Source organism: Anastrepha obliqua, chromosome 2 (genome assembly GCF_027943255.1).
Source record: "Anastrepha obliqua isolate idAnaObli1 chromosome 2, idAnaObli1_1.0, whole genome shotgun sequence".
Taxonomy (NCBI): domain Eukaryota; kingdom Metazoa; phylum Arthropoda; class Insecta; order Diptera; family Tephritidae; genus Anastrepha; species Anastrepha obliqua.
In genome coordinates this window covers 91,330,649-91,355,210 of record NC_072893.1, presented here as the reverse complement: position 1 = coordinate 91,355,210, position 24,562 = coordinate 91,330,649, and the positions used below count along the sequence as shown (strand labels likewise).

The 24,562-nt window shown below is 36.4% G+C and overlaps 3 protein-coding genes across 3 annotated transcripts in view; 1 reads left to right on the top strand and 2 right to left on the bottom strand.

Moving 5' to 3' along the window:
- Positions 1 to 3,052: 3,052 nt before the first annotated feature.
- Positions 3,053 to 9,042, bottom strand: LOC129238862 (ubiquitin-conjugating enzyme E2 S). The gene is made up of 4 exons (XM_054874083.1): positions 8,254 to 9,042; positions 8,017 to 8,164; positions 7,426 to 7,745; positions 3,053 to 4,423 (listed from the first exon to the last, which is right to left on the bottom strand). The coding sequence occupies exons 1-4, from the start codon at positions 8,260 to 8,262 to the stop codon at positions 4,283 to 4,285; spliced, it is 618 nt and encodes a 205-aa protein (XP_054730058.1). The 5' UTR covers positions 8,263 to 9,042; the 3' UTR covers positions 3,053 to 4,282.
- A 134-nt stretch (positions 9,043 to 9,176) lies between these two features.
- LOC129238858 (probable WRKY transcription factor protein 1) overlaps positions 9,177 to 24,562 on the top strand; it is a 161,379-nt gene continuing 145,993 nt past the window's right edge. Inside the window, exon 1 of the mRNA XM_054874080.1 lies at positions 9,177 to 9,421. The gene's annotated coding sequence lies outside the window, so the exon portion shown is untranslated. The remainder of the gene's footprint in view (positions 9,422 to 24,562) is intronic.
- LOC129238863 (uncharacterized) lies at positions 9,516 to 10,108 on the bottom strand. Its single transcript, XM_054874084.1, has one exon. The coding sequence runs from the start codon at positions 10,045 to 10,047 to the stop codon at positions 9,598 to 9,600; it is 450 nt and encodes a 149-aa protein (XP_054730059.1). The 5' UTR covers positions 10,048 to 10,108; the 3' UTR covers positions 9,516 to 9,597.

Sequence of the window (24,562 nt, the reverse complement as noted above, 5' to 3'; positions counted from 1 at the left end):
GGAAAATTCAGCCCACATGGCGAAGCATCCGTTAATTGTCTGAGGCTAACTGAATTCGTTAGGCCTGAGACATGGTAGTTTCCAGCACCAGACTCCAGCACGAAAGGGCCGTTTCCACCACAGTCGGTTCTACGTTACCGAAACAACCCGGATTTATATCCGGCCAAGGACTGTCACTCCAACAGCATTCCTCGTATGTAAATATGGGGAATGTTAATGCTGCTACAACAGCAACAACAACATTGAAAGGGCCCATCAAGTTACGTAATTGCCTCCTGATCAAACCAATCATGTTTCGAAAGATAGAAGACATGCTTCCAGTGTATTAGATGCGCGTATGGTCCGAGTACTTAACATCGACTCGGATCAATATCTTGTTGCAATTAAGCTCCATACACGACTCTATGCAACAAAACACGCACGTCTAACTACACAGGGAAAATTCGACATCGAAAAGTTGCAATAGCAACGGACATCCAGAAGCTTCGCCACCTGACTCCCACTTCTGTTCTCATAGGAAAAACAATTGGTACGATGAGAAATGGCACAGTGCCACAGAAGGAAAAGACGCTTCCAATAGGGCCACGCTACAATCGGGCGCAACGATAGCCATGTGGAATCGCTATCGGGAGTTAAAAATGGAAGAGAGACGTATTATCCAAAAGAAGAAACGAGAGAGTGAATTACATGAGTGCGAAGAGCTTGATATGCTGACCGATAGGAAAAACCAGAAAGCTCGGGATGATGTGTGTTTCACTAGACAGGGCTAGTATACTGGGGCGGCACCCCTTGGTCGGGAAAAACCCGAGTCATTCCGGTACGTAGAACCGGCTGCCATGGGAACGTGAGACTCGTGTAACACTGGCACAACTACGTTCTGGATACTGTAGCAGGTTAAACTCCTACATATCCAGAATCGAGCCCGACATACCAAACACATGTCCGGCATGTGAAGGTACCCCGCACGACACTAACCACCTCTTCCCATGCCCCCTTAAACCGACTCATCTAACCCCCCTCTCCCTCTGGACCCAACCTGTCGAAACAGCATGTTTCCTGGGCCTACCCCTAGATGAGTTAGACGAAGACGAACGATGATATGCCTACACTGACAGGGCTACCTATGCTGTTAAAACCACAACAACAATAACCAGAAAGCTCGGCAGCTTACAGAAATTTTTAGCACTGACAGACTTACAGAGGACTTTAACAACCGCGAGAAGCTGATGGTAAACGAGGACAAAACGTCATCAAACAAACAGTCGGCGATTCTAAGGAAGATTTTTGGACGTTTGCATGTTGGCAACGGTGAATATCGCAGACGGTGGTCATCCGCATGGATACAAGCGTTCAAACTTAGAAAGTGTTCGATGGGGTACCTGCTTGTGTGAGCAGAGAAATAGGTAAAGGCTGATGTGTTGTTGTTGTTGTTGTTGTAGCAGTATCTTCGCCCTGTCAGTGTAGTGTAATTTACCGGTCGTCTTCGTGTAGCTCATATAACGGTAGGCCCAGGAAACTGGCAGTTTCGACGGGTTGGGTCCAAAGGGAGAGAGGTGTTAGATGAGTGGGTTTGATGGGGCATGTGAAGAGGTGGTTAGTGTCGTGCGGGGAACCTTCACATGCTGGGGCTGATGTGTCCAACTGGTGCTGGTTAACGCGAGAAAGAAGACTGGGCCGTTTTGTTAATTTCAGCCAAGATCGCATTGGTAGTTATTGCGCCAATCAAGAAGAAATGTTTATTATATTATATTACAACGACATTAGCAACAATAACGACAACCTTAGTAAACCACTTAGATCCTTATACCAAAATTTCAACTATCATTTCAGCACTTTTAATGCATCGAACTCGATTTTTTTTGGTCTTTTTATGTAGCAAATTACTATTTTCCGTACCTGAGTAGTATTACATCCCGACACAAAATAAACTCCTGCCTCTCTAGACTCAGCGCCCTACGGACTGGGCTCCTTGTGCTGGATGGGCGGGAGGAAGGCAAGCGCTATGTATATTTTGACAGGTGTGATTATTGACATATTTTGACAAGTGTGATTATTCACACGAGTTCGCACATTTTTAATACCAATCTTAAATATAAGTAGTTGTATTCCAACTCTAAGTTTCATTAGGCATCTCCTTTTTTATAGTCGTTATAAACTGAAACTGAAGCGAAATCAATTCGTCGTCACACATTTTGAGTGCGTCTTTTTAAGAGCCTGAGAACTTAAAATGATAATACAAAACAGAAATATTGTTGGAATGAATTTTGTTTTTTATTGGTAGATGATTTCACGACATTTATTTTTTGAATCTGATATCCGGCGCGGCTACGAATTACAGTCCAATTTTTCTTCCAATAATTATGAGGTCAATGGTGGCTTGAATATTGCAATAAATCGAAGGACCAATCATGCCGACAGTGTTCTATGAACTTCGCCAACAGATGTATTTTATTTTATTGTATTTTTTTTTTTCAAATTTCCGCAATTTGGAAGCGCTGTTCTGCCGCTGAAAGATTTATGATGACTTTCCAACGGAAATGTCAACACAGTTTGCCATTGTCAGCTGTCAAACCAAAGTTACCGATATCGATAGTTCTCACGCCGCTAAAAAAATAAACCCCAATATATATGTATGTACATGTGCATAGGTGCAAATATCAAATGTGTAGCGTCCCACTTCAGTTATAACACTCTAGTACACTAAAAAATGAGAGAAAAAACTAAAAATTTAACAAAATAAAACCAATTTAAAAAGCAATTAGTAGAATTACGTCCGAAAAATAGAAATTCTGGTAACCTATGTAGGAAAAACCCAACGTTAAAAAATAGTATTTTAATGAAATAGTAATAATATTAATAAATTATAAACATTTGTTAGGAATACCTTGTAACTATAAGATTTTTCGATACGCCCACATACTACACAAGAAACATTAAAGCAGAACACATATTGCGACCACTTCCTACATCGCCCATAAATTGTAAAGTGTAACAAATTCTACCACTCTTAACGTCTATCAAAATCGAAATTATAAGAACATTATAACTGTCATTTTTCATTTTTTACAATTGCTTTTTTATTTCAGACTACTACACGCTAAAAATGGTACACGGGAAGGTGTTCGGTCGGTGATTCTTTGCTTTTGTATGTATTTCTTCAAATGTATTGTAAGTAGTAAATAGTATGTATGTGTGTATGATTATAAACAACGAATGCTTTCCGTAAATATGTGGGTGTTTTTGATGGCGATTTGTGGTGAGTACGAGTTATATGTATAAAAAAATTCAATATAATAATGAAGTACGCTAATGTGCTGCAAAAAACATACGCAGGCACATAAGTGTATGCATATTTTGTTTAATATTTTATTTCTTTTTTTATACCCACATGCATACACTTATGTACGCATGCACAGTTATGAGGGTTTCGGTCTTATGTAATTCAATTGAAATCATATTACTATTGAATTGAGGTGTAATATACTCGTATATGTATGTACTCGTGTGTATGCATAGAATTGTGCATATACCATAGTGCACTAAAGTATAAAGTTAATTTTGGTTTTGTTTCTTTTTTTAGTTTATAGGTATGCAATTAAGAACAATACATTAAGTAAAGGTAAATTAATGCTAAAGTAAATCTTAGTATTACATATTTATGTTTCTTTTCATCATAACAATTACGCTATCTTGACTAATTTAGTGAGGGAAAACTCAGAAAGATTGCTCATATACACATTTCGACAATGACTTAAATAAGGAAAATTCTCTGTGATGTCTACGGTATCGAGTCCAGGTTAATTCGTGTAATAAAGCGCAAATTCCATAGGCAAATTCATATTGGCAATCCAATCAATTTGTGAACAAATGAAATCATTGAAATTGCCATTAAAGCTGAAGATGAAATTTGTAGCATTTTTACCAGCTTTTATGCGGTTTTCATTAGATATTATAGTTTTTCAGAGGTTATTTATTATATTATGTGTGGAGGGATTTTCTTGTTGTTATTATTGGTAGTGTTTATTCATAGTGCTTTTGTTGGTACTCAAATATACACTGCTTGCTTTAATACTCTTTCTTTCTAGCAATTGTTATTATTTTAATACATGTTTGTTTTTACTGTAGTAATAATTATATTTGCTGCTACACTTGCACTTGCCACTGAATGTTTTCTTGAAGTTTTGGCTTGGTTTGCTTTTATATTTCTTTAAGAATTGAACGCGAAGGTGACTTGAAGTGTTACAGCCTTCAGAAAAGGCTCATTCCATTTAAACCCACCGCCTCATAACCGCTTTAACATGCGCTTCTTTTCTTTGATGAGTTTCTCTTTTTTCTTGTCTTGCAGTTTTTTGTCGACTGCATGCCTTTTAGATGAGGGACCATCGTCGTCTTTCGAATCACCACTAGCCGCACCCTTAGCAGGCTGAAAGAAATATGTAAATCAGCATTAATAATCAATTCAATATTTTCAATTAAATGAGGTGTTTAAAATGTTAGCAATTTGAGATAATAGTTAACAGAGCTTCAATGCTGATTTCTTAGTCTCCCTAAGACGTTGTATTTTATAGTTTAAATGATTAAAGTAAGCTTTATGTGTATTGCTGAAAATGTATTGGATGCCCGGCAAAAACCGTATATTTAAGGTAAGTTTGGAGCCGTTGCCCGTTTCACCTTTTGTCGATATCGGCTGATTTCCAGATCGCTGTAGTTATTGTAGCAGTTTCTCAAGTCGTACCGACCACAGTTAAGTCCCCGGTCGTCATTGTCAATTTCAGCTAAAAGTGAAAGTCATACTTTTTCGACGGGATGGATCTGAAGAGGGGTGTTAACTGATTGGGCTTAAAAAGGATGTAAATAGACGGTTGGTGTCGTGCAGAGTACCTTCACCTGACGAACATATGTTGAGTGTATCGGGGTCGATTCCAAATCCCTAGAGGCTTTGCATACAAAGCTTCATATGCTTCATAACAGTTGACATTATTTTGAGCCGATTCACACCATAGCGCCGATCAGGGTTTGTTATCATGTTCAACAATCGAAAAACTATTGCAACGCATTACTAAAGGGTGTTTTTTTTAGAGGTTAGGTTTTCAAGTTGGCACTACTTTTTTCGTAGATGGTCTTTTTGACAGCTGTCACTTGATTTATGCTCAGTTTGGTTTGCCATTTCATAATGAATAGACTTACACCTGAACAATGTTTGCAAATCGTGCAAATTTGTTACGAAAATAATGGTTCGGTTCGCGCGACGCATTACAAGAAAATTTTGTTCAGCGATGAAGCTCACTTTTGGTTGAATGGGTATGTCAATAAGCAAAATTGTCGCATTTGGAGTGAACATAATCCACAAGCCATTGCTGAGACGCCGTTACATCCTCAAAAAGTCACTGTTTGGTGTGCTCTATGGGCAGAGGGAATCATTGGTCCATATTTCTTTAAAAATGAAGCCGGCCATAATGTTACAGTCAATGGAGAGCGCTATAGAGCCATGATTAATGACTTTTTCGTGCCTGAATTGAACGATGTTGATGTGGACGACCTTTGGTTCCAACAAGACGGCACTACATGCCATACAGCCAACGCAACAATCGATTTATTGAAGGAAACTTTTGGTAAGCGCATTATCTCGCGCCGTGGACCTGTGGCGTGGCCTCCAAGATCGTGCGATATAACACCGCTGGACTATTTCTTGTGGGGCTATGTGAAGTCGCTTGTCTACGCAGATAAGCCCGAGACGATTGACGTCTTGGAAGAGAATATTCGGCGCGTTATTGCTGACATACGGCCCCAATTGCTGCAAAAAGTGGTCGAAAATTGGGCCTCTCGGCTGGAATTTATTCGAGCCAGCCGCGGCGGCCACTTGCCCGAAATCATTTTTAAAACATAATGGCAAACCCTTATCTTTATAATAAAGTTAAATTCTTGGCCATAACATTAAATTATATACTTTTTATTTCATCTTGAAAACCTAACCTCTAAAAAAAAACACCCTTTAGAATAAGCAGCGGATCACTAAAAGTGCCTAAGTAAAAAAGACGATACTTTTTTGGTTGCGATTGGGGGATTAAAAATTTTCTATCATTTTGGTTGTGCTCAAATATTACATTGAATTGGGCACATGACCAAAATTCTCCACTTATTACAATAAATTTAGCTTTACTTGACTTATGAAATTTTCTAGAAAAATGCCTTTTTTGCATTTTCAAATTTTCATTCGTTGGTTTGCTTGTTTAATTGTTGAAAATAAAACAGCTAATATCGAGAAAAAAGTTGTATCGGTACTTTCCTTAACTTCAAAATACAATCCATATGGTGGCAGTGTCCCGCAACTTTCCAATACAAATGGTTTAAATACTGTAGTAGAACAGTATTCACACGTTGTATTGGTAGATACGTTCTGGAAGTCAGCCAGTTCCAGGCTCAAATATTTTCAAATCGATTAGATAACACAGGCCGACAGCATCTCAGACCCAGAAACCAAACTATATATTTCCGAAGGTTTATGATGCGCTGAATCCAAATCTGGCCTCAGAATTGCTCTATCAGCTCTGGTTTTCGAGATATCCTAACCTAAAAGTGCAAAAAACACCGTTTTTGCCCATATTTGAGGTTATGTAGCCTTGCAGATGTTTTCTTTCACCAAAATTAAAGGATGGCATCTTTAAACACAAACTTTCTTTTTTCAAATGGCGTTGAGTTTGCTCAAATATCATTTTTTTTCGCAGAGATATCGCATTTTGAAATTTTCATGTTTCTAAATTTTCCTACACCTGAAAATCGATTAAGATAACATAGACATTATATAGTCGAGTACTAATTTTCTTGAATTGAGTCTTATTTTTCTTAAAATTTTGTCTCACACCATAAGTGTGCTGACTCACCAAACCCCTACACTATCTAACCCACGGGTACCGAGTCACACACAGCCCTAACCCCTAGAAACCATCCTTACCATACCGCAAGCAGGCTTAGGGCTGTGTGTGACTCGGTACCCAAAGGTTAGTGTAGGTTCTGAGGCCAGATTTGGATTCAGCGCATCATAAACCTTCGGAAATATATAGTCTGGTTTCTGGGTCTGAATGTTGGTTAAATTTTGTCGGCCTGTGTAATCAAGTATTCAAATGGCAAGAATACAAAACGAACTTATTCCACGGGAACGTAAAATAATTTAGATTGATTCGTGAGGAACGACAATAATTTGTTTAAAATAAATCGGACTTTTGCAGTAGATAAGAAGGTGTGCCCAGCGCGTTTTTTGCAACAAATTTGCTTTTGCAGAAATTCTTGACATCGTTCGGTAGACAAAGACAACACAGTTATTTGTTCCACAAAAGTTGGCGTTGGTATCTCATGATGATTTTCAGAGATTAACTTGCAAATATAGGATAATATTTTTACCACTCTTATGTTAGTATATATACTAACCTGCGCATGAATCTCCGTCATCATCTTAGCGCGCTGAGAGTAATCATCGTAACGTTCAAGTAGGAGTTTACCAGCTTCTTCGTTTAGCGCAGATTCCGCATTTGGTACAATAAGAAGGCATTTTATGGTGAGCAATATATGTTTAATACCTAAATCAGGTTTCCAATCCTTTTTTAACGTGTTCACGCAAATCTCACCATTGGCCGCCACATTCGGATGGAAGATTTTTGTAAGGAAAAAGGCTTTGGGCGGTGATTGTGGAAAATCTTTTCCGAGTGTTAGCTTGACACGAAAAACTCCGCCAGCATAAGGGGTACCAGCTGAAAGTTAACAAAAATAATCATTTTATAAATGTGCACACCAATTTGATACCTAAATAAAGCTTTTGGCAATGAACTTTATAGAAAATATTCGGTAATATTATTATCGAACACGCAATGCTGAACAACCATTTTGGAAAAGCCGTAAGACATACGTTCCAAGGGCATCTAGCATTGATTTTTCAATTGGTCACGTTTGCTTAAGTTGTCTTGTTGCAGTGGATGGGGAAATGCGAATTTGCATACGTTTTATCTTTTACATATGACTTACCTGGACCCTCGATAAGCGCCTGAATGTCAGTTACATCAGCGTCATTTATTTGTATTTTTATTCCTTCCAACGGAGTTTCACTTATTTGCTGCATTTCCTTCATTACTTGACGTATTGTCTGTGGCGACAGATTTTCCACATTTGATATCTGCACAAGCACATGAAAAGTTAAAGAAAAACAAAATGTATACAACTGTTACTTGTAGCTGAACAGTGAGTGGGATGCAAAACACATACCGAGCTCATGGTTATGACTTTCGATTTTTGCTAGCTGCGTTGTTTGTTGGTTGCTAATGCTATGACGTTAGTGGCTGATGCTGCAGTCGATGCTCTTACTTTCCACTTGCTTTGTTTTGCTCCTGTGTTTTATTTGTTGATTCGTCTTGTGCAACACAACTGGCAGTTCAATTTTCCTATGTTATATGTGCGTATTTTTTCGGATTCCCTTCACCTTGGCCACACTTGCTTCCTGCACCCACAACCACACCACAATCGTTTTAAATACAAATCGAACCTGCGCCGTGCAAAAGCGTCACTATTCGTCCGTTCGTCTGTCCGTCCGTTTTTGGAAATGGGCAATTGGAAAATGTATTCGTATGTTTTTTTGTTTTCCTTCAATTTCCCACTACTGCGTTGCCTTTGCGGTGGCGTCGCTTTGTTATTAATCTTTCATTCAATATTTTCTGCATCAAATTTTCCGTGGGTAAAAGTGACTTTTTTTAACTCACTACTTTTTTGTTGGTTTATATATTTTTATTTTCAGCATATATTATAGTTGCTTCAAAAACTTCACTCGAATAACTAGAATTTTATAGTTTCGAACAAAACTCCCAAAAAGAAAAATGTCAATCGGCGAAACAAACTTTTCCCACTCGACAAAAACAGTGTTGCGATAAAGTTTTTCTCAATCGGTACTGCTTTTTGGGTGTCTACAATTGGAATTTGTCAGCAGCTTCAAAGGAAACATCTTTGCTGCACTTTTCACCTTATTTATTTTTTATAATAGTATTTTATTTTTTATGATTGATATTTAAAGCCACACCACGTGTTAATCAAACGTTGAGATATGATTTTTGCAGAAAAAAAGCTAGGTAGATATTTTAGTACCCAACCGTGCAACCATATGTGCTTACTAAACACAGCGTTTATATTTGTCGTCTTATTGTGCCAGTAGGTGGCGCTGCCTTCTCGGAAGCAGTAATATGAGGTTGCTTTGCCCATTATTTGGCACTTTCCCGCTTTATTTAAAAATATGCTATGAAAAATTGGTTGAAATTAAAAACTAAGACAAAAAGTGTAAATGAAAAACATAATCAGCACATAAAGGAAACGCTGTAAGAAATGTTGACTTACATTCAACCTAATCAAGACAAATTACGTTGCATTATTTGGTTGTGTATGAACGGTAAATATGTGTTGCATTGCTCATAACTGTGAAAATACTTAAAAAATAATTTAGCACACTGTCAACCTCTAACGAAACAGGCAAGTAATGAATTATATACTTTATTCATTCAATCAAAAACTCCGTTCGTATAAACCAGAATAATAATGCACGTCCTTCAACCCTTTTTATCAAATTTACTCAAACTGGAAACTGCGATTACGCAATTGCCTGAAGAAATTTATTCTTCTTCGTTGCTCTGAAATATTAAACAGTTTATCGTCCATAAACTTAGTATCTACCCACGGGACCATTTCGAAGTCGTTAACAGTCCTTCGATTAAAAAGTGGATCTGGTGAATCTACGGCATGCATTTTTTTAGGTCCACATTTTGCGGGATATGGTTCGACGTAATCGCGTTTGTAAGTCGAAATATTTTGAATTTCCTTAGGTTTATCAAAGTACAACAAATCAAAGCGGAAGTCATTCATCGGATAGGACTGAAAATTTAGTTGCTTGCGAGCAATTATCCTAACGTTTGATGTCATTTTCCGGCCAGCCTCAAGACTTTCATGTGTAACTGATTTTGGTGTAGGCATGTTGGCACCATAGCTCATCCATTCTCCAGTCGGTCGGCATTTATACATTTTTAGTGTTTTTCAAAACAAATGTACTGAATTTTAAATGAAATATGTGACGTAGAACGAAAAAGAAGCTCGATCATATGCTATCTTTTAGGCGTTATCTGCAATTACATATATTATATGTTAATAAATATCTAGTACTCATTTGGTATATAGACCTAAAATTTGTTAAATTAGCTACCAAGTTAATTAGTTCATATTTAGTTTGGATAAATAATGATATCATTGAAAAAAGGCAAACACATACAACAATATATATGTTGGCACAATTGGCTGCAATTGCAAAAATCAGAGAAGGGCGCTTCTAAGGTTTTGCGCAATATACAGTGAAACCTCCCCTTGCGGACACCTCCAATAAGCGGACACTCCCCATAACCGGACAAAAACTGAGGAACCAAGCTTTATGTTGTGTTTTTAGAACGAATTCTACTCTAATAACCGGACGCGGACGCTTTTTCTCATTTTTTTTGTTCTAATCACCTCTCGAAAGCGGACGCGGATCTCTCGGTAACGGACAAGCAAAATATATCACTGAACAAATGTGTAAAGAAAACAATAAAAACCTCTCATAAGCGGACGCGATACTCTAATCCACGGACAACAAAGATAGTAGATAGACAATAGTTGAAATAAAAGATATTAAAAGAATATGGAAAAGAAAAGTTCTTAAATGCGGATGGCTCAAAAATTGACCATTTGAGTTTCGTATGGTTCATTAAGACCAGAAGCCAAAAGATACCAATATCGGGTATTATTATAAAGGAAAAAGCAAAAGAAATCGCTGGCCGATTAGGTATTCAAAATTTTTCTGCGTCAAATGGAGAAATGGCGTAGGCGTCATAATGTGACTTTCAAAAGAATATGTGGGGAATCTTCCGAGGTTAATTTCGAGGATTGTGTGCCAATATGGTTGGAGATAAAGAAAAGCCATTGGTTATCGGAAAAGCAGCATGCCCACGCGCCTTTAAAATAGACAATATAGGAAGTTTGCCAGTGGAATGGAAGTCAAACCGGAAAGCTTGGATGCCTCGTGAAATTATGTGTGAGTGGCTAGAAATGCTTGATAAAAGAATGGGCTGCCAGAAAAGAAAAATTTTATTATTTTTGGACAATGCTACAACTCACCCTTGAGATATTAAACTAGATAACATAAAGTTGATCTTTTTAACTGCTAATACAACATCCGTTTGTCAGCCCCTCGATCAGGATATAATACAAAATTTTAAGTGTCATTACAGATGCCATATAATCAAACATATTTTGACAAAATTAGGAGACATTCCAATGGACAGACTTTCAAAAACTTTTGACATTTTTGAGGCTGTTTTTTTTATTAAATCTTCATGGGACAACGTAACGGCAGAAACAATTAAGAATTGTTTTTCGAAAGCCGGGTTTCAAAAAGCTCCGCTTGAATGTTCTGACTTCGAGGCAGAGGATGATATTCCCATATCGACACTAGCGGCTTTGATAAAGATTTTAAATGAAAGTCAGCAAGCTCAGTATACAGAAGAGTTTTTGTTAATCGACGAAGTTGTTAATACAGAAGACAATAATATTGACGTTGTCATTGACGAAATTAATACTGAGGAATTATCTGACGGAGAAAGCGAAGACTCAAATCATGTATGTGTCCAGGATGAATGTCAGATCAAGTCATATCCTGGAGCATTAGAACAACTGCGTCGCATTAAACAATTTCTAAGAGACGTATTACTGGATTCAAATACGCCATAACTTTAGAATGTCATCTTCAAAACCTTTTTCTGAAACATAAACAGGAAAATCTACGACAGACTACGGTATAAGAATTTTTGAAGCCTAAAATATAAATATGTTCAATCAAATATGTATATCCAAATGTGTAAATATACTCATTGTTCCCAATATAAAAATGTACATACATACATATATATTTTTCAATAAATATGAAAAACACTGAACGTACCATAAAAGAACATAAAAAAATTATTTAAAGAGGTGGGATAGTAGTTTTAACCTAGATTTTTTTTTTCAACCCCCATAAGCGGACACTCCCCATAAGCGGACGAAAATTGTGGAACCGTGACTGTCCGCTTGTGGGAGGTTTCACTGTATATATATATATATATAATTGGCGCGTACACCCTTTTTGGGTATTTGGCCAAGCTCCTCCTCCTATTTGTGGTGTGCGTCTTGATGTTGTTCCACAAATGGAGGGACCTACAGTTTCAAGCCGACTCCGAACGGCAAATATTTTTATGAGGAACTTTTTCATGATAGAAATACACTCGGAGGTTTGCCATTGCCTGCCGAGAGGCGACCGCTATTAGAAAAATGTTTTTCTTAATATAATTTTTGGTGTTTCACCGAGATTCGAACCGACGTTCTCTCTGTGAATTCCGGTTTTGCGCAATATGCATGCAAAATTCGTTGTTATATTTTATGAAACTTAGAGAATAGTAACCAAACTTGGTTAAAAGAAACAATTTTTTAATAGCAAACAAGGAAGCACAAAAGAGAAAAGCCAACGAAGTGACGTGTCGTACTCCTTTTCTTAAAATACCGGTGGAATTTTGGATGACAGTCGCCTTTTTTAATTACGGATTGAGGAATTAAGCTTGGAAATGGAGATAATCTAGCATAATTTTACAACTCTCATCGTTGAATTTTGATGCAAATTTCAAATAATATATTATATTATGCAATTTAGATAGAGACACGGTTTGATTTCCATTTAGAAAGCTATTTATGTTGCTTGCTACCATGTTGCAAGAAGAGTGTATTTAGCAACTTAGCACTTATATTACGTTCACATATGAGCAGATTATCTACTTTTTCGTGCTTAACTCCCAATCCGAGATTCTTCTTATTCCTAATTGGCGCGATAACCGCTTACGCGATGTTAGCCGAGTTTAACAAAGCGCGCCAGTCGTTTCTTTCTCGTGCTAACCGGCGCCAGTTGGACACAACAAGTGAAGCCAAATCCTTCTCCACTTGATCTTTCTAACGCAGAGGAGGCCTTCCTCTTCCTCTGCTACAACCAACCGCATCAAATAATTTCAGAGCCGGAGCATTTGTATCCATTCGGATGACATGACCCAGCCAACGTAGCCGCTAGATCTTTATTCGTTGCGCTATGTCTATGCTGTCATCAAGCTTATACAGCTCATCGCTCCATCGCCTGTGTTATTCGCCGTTGGCAACGTGCAAAGGTCCAAAAATCTGCCGCAGAATCAAGATGTCAATATCATCGGCATACGCCAACAATTGTACGCTCTTATAAAAAATTGTGCCTGAGCGATTAAGTTCTGCGTCGCGTACGATCCTTTCCAACATCAATTTAATATCTAATCTGGCCGTTTTTAGTGAATACTGCATTGATTCTTTCTCCGCTGGCTTCCAGGTTGACTGTATTTACACCGACTTTTCGAAAGCCTTCGACAAAGTTTCTCATAGAATCTTAGTTAAAAAATTAGCTATTCTTGGCTTTCATTCTACATTTCTGCAATGGATAAACTCTTATTTGAGCAATAGACGCTGTGTTGTAACAATCGATGGTATTTCATCTACCTCCTTTGCTGCCATCTCAGGTGTTCCACAAGGAAGTATCTTGGGACCGCTTTTATTTGTGTTATTTATTAATGACATCAAAAGTTGTTTCACATTTGCTAAATTTTTGCTTTATGCTGATGACCTTAAGATCTTCTCAGCGATCAAGACGCAAGAGGATGCCACTAAACTTCAAGCCGATATGAATAGGCTTTACTTCTGGTGCAGAATTCACGACTTTCGCTGAACTTATCTAAGTGCTTCCAAATATCTTACTCTAAAACATCTAATATTTTGTGCACTAAGTACAGGATCTCGGCATGTGCCCTGCAGTGTGTTAGTGAGTTTAAGGACCTTGGCGTCATCTTCGATAACAAATTCTCTTTTAATAACCATATAAATTATATTACTTCTAAATCTTTTTCGATGTTGGGCTTCGTCAGACGGAACGCCACTAAGTTCTCTGATCCCTATACCATTAAGTTACTGTATACATCTTTTGTTAGATCTCACTTAGAATATGCTGCTTTTATTTGGAGACCTTGTAGTCAGCAAGCTATTAATAGAATCGAACGTGTGCAAAAAATATTTCTCAAATATGCCCTTCGGTCCCTGAATTTGATTGATCCCATGCCATCATATTCTGCTCGTCTCATGCTTATAAGTCTCAAGTCCTTAGAGATTCGTAGGACTATACTGTGTCTGTCCTTTACTCATAATATTATTACTGGAGTAATTGATTGTCCCTACTTGTTGGAAAGGATTCGATTTAATGTTCCCCAGCGATCTCTTAGGAACTTCTACCCTTACTATGGGGGAAACTTTAAAACTACGTATGCCAGCAATGCTCCCATTACTCGTGCTTTACGGGAATTAAATGCCGTTCATAATGATGTTCTTCTTGATTTCTCGCTTTCAAGAACAGCACTTTTAAATCTTTTGAATTCTATATTATAGTTAGTTAGTAGCTAGTATAGTTTTTAAATACATATAATATATTTGTAGCGTAATCTAAGCAACTTTTGTATCATAGTCTGTAAGGATTGTAATTCATAAACTTAAATAAATAAATAAAAAAAAAAAAAAAATAAAGAAGTAACACATCAGCGAGTCACCTTGTCTGACACCTCGTTTGGTTTCAAATGGCTCAGAGAGGACCTCTCTTCCAAATTCTAACGGCGCTGTTGGTGTTGAGCAACGTCATCTTGCATAGCCGTATTAGTTTTGCGGGGATACCAATCCGAGATTACCCATTCAAAATTTCTCTCCCGAAATCTGATATTATAAAATAATCCTAGATTATTACCTATATTTTTACATACAACCCTGAGTTATCGATAATTATTTTTACGAATGTAAAGAGAAGCGTCAAAGTAAAAACTAAATAAAATGGGCGCCGCAAAGAAAACCGGTTTGTCGACATAATTCTAATAAAATATTTGTTAAATATTATTAATTATGCATTCATGTTACTGAAAAAGCATGTGAGCATTAACGCTTTGTCCTTTTATTAATTATTATAAAAAAAATTAAACGTCGTTTACGGATTTCCTCCAGCTATTTATTGGTAGCAGCCAATTGCGCAATCAAATTAGCTATTGCTTCTCCTTGTACTTTTTTCATATCGTTAATAATAATTAAACAAAACAAAAACTCCAAAATATTCCGCCAAAGCAATGTCTATTCAGAAACACCTTTCAAAGCAGTATTGACAACTGATTGCCAATTTTGCAAGTAATATGCCATATGTGCACGTGTAAATTAATTCTGTGGATTTATTGCTAATTACGGGATATGTGAACATACTTTTAGGGAGCATAACAGCTTTGTATTGGTGAAACTTCGCAACTTCGCGACCTATTTTCAATATAGAAATTAATTCAAAAAATATAATTCTTTAATTAAATATGTTTTTTTTTTTTTTTTTTTTTTTATAATTTACTTTATTTGCAATCTATCTACTATAAGACATTCAGCAAATTAGATCTTATAAGATAATGGCAGCGGTAGTTTTGCTTTTGTGCAAATCTACATAGAAATTACAACAGCTTGTTAACTTGTACAGTTCGTTCTTAAATTATTAAAATTCATTAGTACTTCAAGATTGCTTAAATTCATTGCTTGTTAATATTATCACTTAAGATTAACTTACTTAATTTTATCTTAAAGTTTATAGGTTGAGTAGATTCATACTAGAGGAATGGCAAGTCTAAGATATGATTGCGTTTTAACCGTATAGTTTCATTGGTTGTGTCTAATAAACAAATAGCAGCTGGATTTATGTGATTAGATAATCGTTTCAGATATCTAGTACTATATTTTCGAATTTCATTCTTTATAAAAGGAATGCCTAAGTCGTTATGAATAGATTCATCTATACTAATATTATAAAGAGGAAAACTTTGTTTGTTTGTTTGTAACGAATAGGCTTAAAAACTACTGGACCGATTTTAAAAATTCTTTCACCATTCGAAAGCTACATCATCCACGAGTAACATGGATCATATTTTATTTTGGAAATAGGGCTCGAGATATAGGTCAAAACGTGGACCCGAGTAACCTTCGAATGTGTATGTACAATATGGGTATCAAATGGAAGCTGTCGGTGAATGATTTAGTCCAGAGTATCTTTCATGCCGCTCCGTGACTAGGGTCTCGAGATAGAGACCAAAACGTGGACCCTAGAATGTGTTTGTACAATATGGATATCAAATTGAAGCTGTTGGTGAATGCTTTAGTACAGAGTATTTTTCATGCCGCTCCGTGACTGGGGTCTCGAGATATAGGTCAAAACGTGGACCCGGGTAACCTTCGGATGTATATGTACAATATGGGTATCAAATGGAAGCTGTTGGTGAATGCTTTAGTTCAGAGTATTTCCATCCGCTCCGTGACTAGGGTCTCGAGATAGAGACCAAAACGTGGACCCTAGAATGTGTTTGTACAATATGGATATCAAAACGTGGACCCGCCGTGTCTTTGAACCGAATTAAACCAAACTTACACACATTGTTAAGTAGGTATTGAAGATGATTTCCGTATAGTTTGAATACCTATTGGTAGATAGGGTCTCGAGATATAGGTCAAAACGTCGACCCAGGTAACCTTCGGACGTGTATGTACAATATGGGTATCAAATTGAAGCTGTTGGTGAATGCCTTAGTACAGAGTATTTTTCATGCCGCTACATGACTGGGGTCTCGAGATATAGGTCAAAACGTGGACCCGGGTAACCTTTGGTTGTGTATGTACAATATGGGTATCAAATGAAAGCTGTTGATAAGTGCTTTAATACGGGGTAATTTTCATACCTATTGATGACTAGGGTCTCAAAATATATGCCAAAACGTGGACCCGCCGTGTCTTTGCACCGAATTAAACCAAACTTATGCACATTGTTAAGTAATTATTGAAAATGGGTTTCGTAAAGTTTAGTTGTAATTCGGAGCACTGGCAACGGGTACAGCGTTCTTTTGAGCCAGCCATAATGTCGCTTACTTTTTTAACGCTTGGGGCGGAACGGAACTGTCAAATTGACAGTGTGAGTTACAATGTGTCAATATTTCTTTCTGATTTGGATGCCATAAGGAAAAAACGTAAGTGCAACATGTAAAAATTGTTTGTGAATTGGTTGGATTTTGGAACAGTGAATAATTTCTTAAGAAATTTGAGAACTTAATGTGAAATCCGAATGAAATTATGTGTTCGTGGAAAAAACAATTTTTTTCGTTTTTTTTTTGAAAAATATAAATGGATAATGGTTAAAAAAGCTCCAATGCTTAATAAAACATATAAATTGAAACGAAAAATTCATGGATGATCAGGAAAAAAGACGATTGTTTATTCATATGCGTTGATTTGAAATTTAAAAACAATCTTCTTTTATCCTGATTTTCAATTTATATTTTATATTTACTCAAAAACAAATAGAAAAACAAAAAATATTGTTTATGCCAAAGCGCTTGAATAAAGAATAAAGAAATAAATAATATGAAAACCATATATTTTCTGTTCTAAACCATATCTATTCTATTTTAGTGTGCCCAGCGAAGGGGGCCGGGTTTGCTAGTTGGTAATAAACCAAGGGGCATTAACAAGGCTTCGTAATGTTTTTGATTGGTAACGTTGCAAGATCTTCACATTGGAGTTGCTAGCAGTTCCCCATAGCTGTATTCCGTAGGTCCAAATGGGCTTCAGAATAACTTTGTAGATCCGTATTTTGTTTTCTAGACTAAGTTGAGAGTTACGGCCAAGCAGCCAGTGCATACGTGTAGTTTTAATTTTTAGTTGTTGTTGCTTAGCCTGAATGTGACTCTTCCACGTGAGGCGTCGATCAAGATGCATCCCTAAATATTTGACTCTGTCACTAGTGGGAATTTGTTTATTATTTAAAAATACAGCAGGGCATTGCGCTCTTCTTAATGTAAAAGTGACATGTGTAGATTTTTCCGAATTAACTTTTATTTTCCATTTGTTAAGCCAAGACTCCAAAATTTGGAGTTGATTTTGCAAAAGATATGAAGCTCCTACAGGGGACTCGTTATAAGCGATAAATGCTGTATCGTCAGCAAAAGTTGCTACTTCTACTTTTTCTGAATTGAGCATATCAGCTGTAAATATAATATAAAGGACAGGACCTAAGACACTACCTTGGGGTACACCGGCATTAATGTTATAAATTTCAGATGAGGCATCCCCGTGCCTTACATAGAAGTGTCTGTCACTTAAATAAGATTTAAGTACCAGATAGAAATGTGCTGGTAATATCTTTCTTACTTTGAACAGAAGTCCCTGGTGCCATACCCGGTCAAATGCTTGTTCAACATCTAAAAAGGCTGCAGAACAGTATTTTTTATCTTCCAGTGCAGCTGTAATTACATTTGCGACCCTGTGGCACTGCTCTGGTGTACCATGTCTTACTCTAAACCCAAACTGATGTTCAGGTATGATGTTATGATCCTCAATTACAGGCAAAATTCTTTGCAAAAATATTCTTTCGAATATTTTCGAAAATGTTACCAGCAGACTAATAGGACGGTAAGACTTGACACTATTCTCGGGTTTATTGGGTTTTGGTACCATGACCACAATGGCACATTTCCACTGGGTGGGATAATGGTATAAATTAAGGATAGCATTGTATATTATGGTTAGGAATTGTATAGCTTTTTCAGGAAGAGCCTTAACTACTTTGCTATCGATGTAGTCATATCCAGGTGATTTGTAGTTATTTAATCTATGAATTTCTGTAGTAACTTCATTATTTCATATCTTACTGATTGGTAAGTCCATTTGACATGGAGATTCGAGAAAGTTCAATATCTCTACTTCATCACTGTACCTCCGGAATTAGGTTGAAAAGAGTCAAAGAGGTGTTTTGCAAATGCCTCTGTTTTGGCTTCGTCACTCCTACACCATACGCCGACTGAATCTCGTACTGCTACTTTACGTTTGGTTGGTCGCTTAAGGTATTTGGTAGCTTTCCAAAGACTGTGATCATCATTTTTAGTGGGTTCTTAATAAACGAGCTAAAAGTCTGGTTTTTAAAATCAGCAAGCTTTAATTTCAGTTGTTTCTTTGCTCTATTAAGATCTCAGGGTATCTATTTTCCTGCCAGGCTTTCCTTAATTTTCTTTTGGTATTAATGAGCAGCAATATCTCAGATGGGACTTGGGAATGGTTATTAGAAATGGGTTGGTCCTTTGTCGGGCTAGACAGGTATGCGGCCTCATGAATAAGGTTCGTAAATGATTCTATTGCTGCTTCTAGTTCAATTCCCGTTTCTAACGCCGCATTCAGATCAATATGTTTATCAATCCAATATTGAAAAGATTCGAGGTCAGTTTTTGGTCGAAGTATTTTATATTTCTTGGAAATGTGATAAACGTTGTCGTTGTATATAACAATTAAAGGAGAGTGATCTGAACTGACTATGCAGAAAAACCCTTTTATGCTTAAAAAAGGGCACTTCCAGATCGTTCAAGATGATAACACATCATGGATTTTATTTTCACTTTCAAAGTCAAAAAAATCTGTGGTTCAAATTACTTCCGTTAGACTCCATACAAATAAAAATTTCGAATTCAAATGAAATGCATTTAATTTTCAAAATATTGAAATCACTGTATTACAAACTTAGCGACATTTAAAACTACTAAAGTAGATCTTATCTATAATAGTCACTTCGTATCGCTTTTAGTATAAATATCTGCCTCGTTCTCAAATTCGGCCACTGCACCATCGTTCCCCTTCGATTTTATTAAGACCATTTCATCGTCATCCTCAGCTATATCACCATCATTTTGCTGTTCAGCTGATTTTTTCTTGGTTCCCACTAACACTTCACGTTGTTTTCCATGCTCTTTTGAAGCATTGAGTAAAATTCGTATGGAGTATTTGTTGAAATCGCATCTAAAATAATTTCACAATATTAGTCAAGTAACTGAAAACTGAAACATTGTTGATCAATTAAGCAGCCGATTTTTATATGGAAATACAGAACCTTGTATTATAGAACCATGAGTGAATTCTGCAGAGTCCATTCTACAGAATCTGTTGTCGAGCAGATGGCAGAGTATTATTTACAATCTTGTTATTTTTATTTTTATTTTTTGTTTTGTTCACAAACAGTTCTTTTCTCTCTATTCGGGTTTCAATACTCTTCCACACCCTTTAAAAGATAGTTTTACAAGTGTTTGAAGAAAAAGAAAACAATTAACCTGAGCTAACTGAGTAACTCCGAAACGTAGGGAAATCTAGGAGGGTCAACGGTTTTTGTGTTGAAGATGTTTTTTTGACGAATCCCGTTGTAAATTCTTCAACGCAAATTACAGGAAATGGTTCACTTTCTACTTGTATTTCATCTTCTTTATTGAACTTTATCTTCTTTAATTGATAAAATATGGTATACACACATGCGTACTTATATATAATAAACAAATCATAATCAACAATTAAAGCGAAGCGAATTGGAATGATATTTGCTAATAAATCACTGAACAAATGTGTGACCAATTGCAACAATGATAATTGCGCTCATTGTATATAACAGTGCGATAATAACAGTGCGCCCAGCAACAAAGCGGCAGAAAACAAGTCAATGTTAGCAAAATATTTGAAGTGTACGTCAAATAATTGTTGTAATGTTCATTCAGGGCTTCGTTGTGTTGTTGGTTTGTGAGCGTGTGTGTGTGTTATGAGGCGATTTGACTAACAGATTAACTGATTGGCTGCTTAACTGAATGATGACATGGCCAAGGTGTTGTAAATATGGTATTGAGTATGTTTCACTTGGTAGGAGATAAAGCAAGTGCAGAAGTGAATAAGAGGTAAATTTGTGGTGCGATTGAAGTAGCAGAGACTGCAAGGCGCTACGGATTATTTAACACTTGACTGCATAATTAGTGAAATTTTGTTTACTAGCGATTTGAAAATAAAACCAAACATTTTCTGTTTTAGTTTCCATCTATTTGCTACATCTATTTGCTAACAAATGTTTAAATGAATTTTTTTTTTAATATTATTAATGTTTAGCGGTATCGACAGCAGGGAAACAAAAAAGTAAAAGAAGTAGCAATGGTAAGAGTTAAAAAAATAAGATACGTAAAATGGTGAAAAGTAAAATTAAACAAGTAAAGAGTGCTAATTTCGGTCCGGACTTGAACTTTATGTACCCGCGCACATTTTAGTAAAATATAATTTGAGACGAACTAACGGAAATTTAGTCTTAACGTATAAAAATTCGGCAAAGTTTTTTTCCAATCACAATTAAACTTATGGCGGATCAAAATGAGGTAGGCAGCAACACGTGGCAAAAACCGATTTTTTTAAATTTTAATAACATCTTACTTATTTTTACGTTCAATATTTGAATAAAAGGTGAATAATTTTACCATATTTTTAACAGATCTCTGTTAACGTTTTTACTTTTTTGGAAAAATTACCCGTGTGACTGACAAGACAAGGCTAAATAAGTACTACCGACAATTTTTAGTGCTATAGCTCAACCGAGACGTTCGCTATACATTGTCAAAGTTCTAACGCACCGATTGGAAATCCTTTTATTACAATGTATATAGTATCTAAAGCAGCTTCGCATTAGAAGAAAACGTGTCGTTATTTCTCTAGGAGCCGGTACACTCGACATTTTGCCTTTTTGGCATTTGAAATTCTTCTAAGAAACCTGCAGTACGTCTATACTATCCCGATTCCATTATGTTGTTTTAAATAAACAAACGTTTTATTAGCTGGAAAGCTGATATTACAAAATATAGAGTACATGATACCCTAGTGCAATAGTGTGCACGGGTATAAAAATTATTCACACAAATTTTGATTATAGAGTACGAATTGTTAATTGAAACTTTCGCATATTTATAAATGCAATGCATCTTCTGTTTCTTCTTCTCCTAAAAATGTAAATTTTTCTTATCCAAAATCTGTAACTCTCGCAAAACTAACGATCAAAGAAATACAGTATACTGAACCAAGTAGAAAGATTTCAACTTCGTTTGACTGCTCATTACTGCCGGCACATTATGCTATTATTTCTTTCGTTGTTGTTTTTGCGTAGTGTGAGTAGGCAACAGTGCATAAAGTGGAAATGAACAGAAGCGGGAAGTAGTCTTGCGAATCAAGTAGATATGCTCACTAAAGAAAATAATCAAATTGACGCCAACTCCCAACAACAACTGCAGCTGCTTTCTAACACCAAGTAGTACAACATTTTAACTTAGTGCACAGCCACATTGGCTGCAACTATTATTATTATTGTTCCGAGTTGTTTTCAACTACAGAAGAAAAAATGCATTTTATCCACCGGCAATGAGTTGGCGTTGTCGGCAGCTACTAGCCACTGGCCACTAGTTATTGCTTGCAAGCTACCGCAGAATTATTGTTCATGGAATTTTATGTGAAAAGTACTGGTTGTTGAAGTAAAATTAATGCGAAATAAAAATGCAGCACAAAAGAATTGTTCGTATAGCGAGTACAGGAAGTGATTTTGTTGCTCTTTTCTTGCATTAAATGTTAGTACAAGTACTGAAAGAAAAACATTCGATACAAGTGCATAGGAGTACTTGGAAAAGGTGTTGGCGTTTTTTCGCGCTAATGCTCAAATATTTATATGTATATTTTCCAGTATGCATTTAATTATGCACCTACCGGAGTGCATAATGCAAGCGTTGTACGTCGAATATCGCGTGTTCGAAATCGCGTTATTTGCCTAACGGTTTTAAGAGAACTTCGATCCTAAAAAGAAATATTTCAATAAAATTAAAATTTAATTTGGACATTTAATTAAATTAAAATGCGGATGTATCTATGTAATAATTTTTAATTTGATTGACATATTTTTGTATACATTTTTTATACATTTGCCTGTTTATGTGCAGGTATTGCTGTTGCACCCCACCCATCAAGTTCGAGAATGTAGTCCTATAAACAGTTGTAAAAGCTTATTTCAACTTCTCTCAATTGCAGTTCATGCTTAATTACAACTAAACGCCGTATTTAAATTCTCAAACCCCTATGCTATTGTTCTTATATCAAAGCTCGTTAACTTATTACTCAACGTTGCTGCTCTAACAGAAAATGTTATGTTAACAGTGGTAGCAGTACTGCAAATTTGAAGATTTCTTCCGCGACATTTACAGGCGCGGTGCTAGACCCTTAACTAAACAAATAAAACCGGGATTAAGATTTGTGCGGCAGAGTTTTCGTACAGAAAATTACCTTTTCCTTTGGAAGTGAAAAAAATCAAACACAAACCAAAAAATGCAACCTCTTCATATAAAAATACAGTCAGCACTGGTGTATGTGAGTATGGTGTTGTCCGAAAATTTTAATTTTAAACAAAAATCAGCTATTTTAGTTACATCTATTGCATTGGAAATGCTTCGTATTTCTGGAAGTTCACAAAGCTTTGAACTGCAGGTACATAAAAATAATTTATTATATAAAATTTCGGAAATTAATTTTTTTATGGATGAATTCTCTTTGTATTTTTAATTGAAAAAGTATGGATGAATTCTCTTTGTATTTTTAATTGAAGAAGTAAAAAAACATTTTTTTCTGCTGAGAAATAGTTCCTAGTCCTTTAATTCTATAGTACTGAATGAGGAAGATATTATTACTTTGAGAAAAAAGTTCCCAGAACAAGCACCAGGAGAGGCTCTAAGCCAACTGATTTTAATTCTGTTTTTTGTTTTTGTTATGTTGTCACATCTGTGATTAACATTCCTACCAAAATTTTATCGCAATTGCTTGACGTTTGTAAAAGTCACGCCATATTGGATAAATCCATCTCTGCGTTGTCAATTTACAGGAATAAAAATGGATTTGATTTTGCAACAATGAGTTTGTATTAAAAATGGATTCAATAGTGCCAAAACCTTAGTAATGTTGGGAAACTGTGTCGGTAAAGATATTCTACAGAAAACAGCCGTTTAGAGTGGCTTGAGTGCTTCAGAAGAGATCGTGAGTTCGCCGAGGATAATGAACGTTATGCACGCCATCGGCATCGAAAACTGATGAATGCGAGTATATAAATAAAGAAAAAGAAAAGAGCGCTGACACGAACTTGAACATTGCTTATCGGTCCTTATCGGACCCAAAGGACCTGAATTTTTTGCCAAAAAGGGGCCGTCATTGTATGGATTACAACGGTACTGTACACCACGATTTTCACTTCGAAATTCGCCAAAAGAAGAAGGGATTTGTGGGAAAACCACTCGTGAATTTTGCATCATAATAACGCACGGTCGCATAGTTCCGTGAATTTTTTACCAAGAACTAAACGAATACAATCGAATTAACCTGACATGACTCCCTCGGATTTTTTTTCTGTTTGATCGAGTCAAAAAACCACAACGGGGAACGCTTTTTAGCTGCCGAAAGGAAGTAATGGAAAAGTCGAAGACGGCTTTAACGGTTATACCGAAAATAGAGTTCCAGAAATGTTTCGAGAGGTGGATCACACGCTGGCATA

Bases quoted from the DNA above. Each gene is read 5' to 3' on its own strand.
- LOC129238862 (XM_054874083.1), bottom strand. The intron at 7,746-8,016 runs GTAAGTCATATG...GTTAACTTTCAG, and splicing joins GGCGCTTATCGAGGGTCCAG to CTGGTACCCCTTATGCTGGC. The intron at 4,424-7,425 runs GTTAGTATATAT...TATTTCTTTCAG, and splicing joins TGACGGAGATTCATGCGCAG to CCTGCTAAGGGTGCGGCTAG.
- LOC129238863 (XM_054874084.1), bottom strand. From the start codon at position 10,047: ATGTATAAATGCCGACCGACTGGAGAATGGATGAGCTATGGTGCCAAC.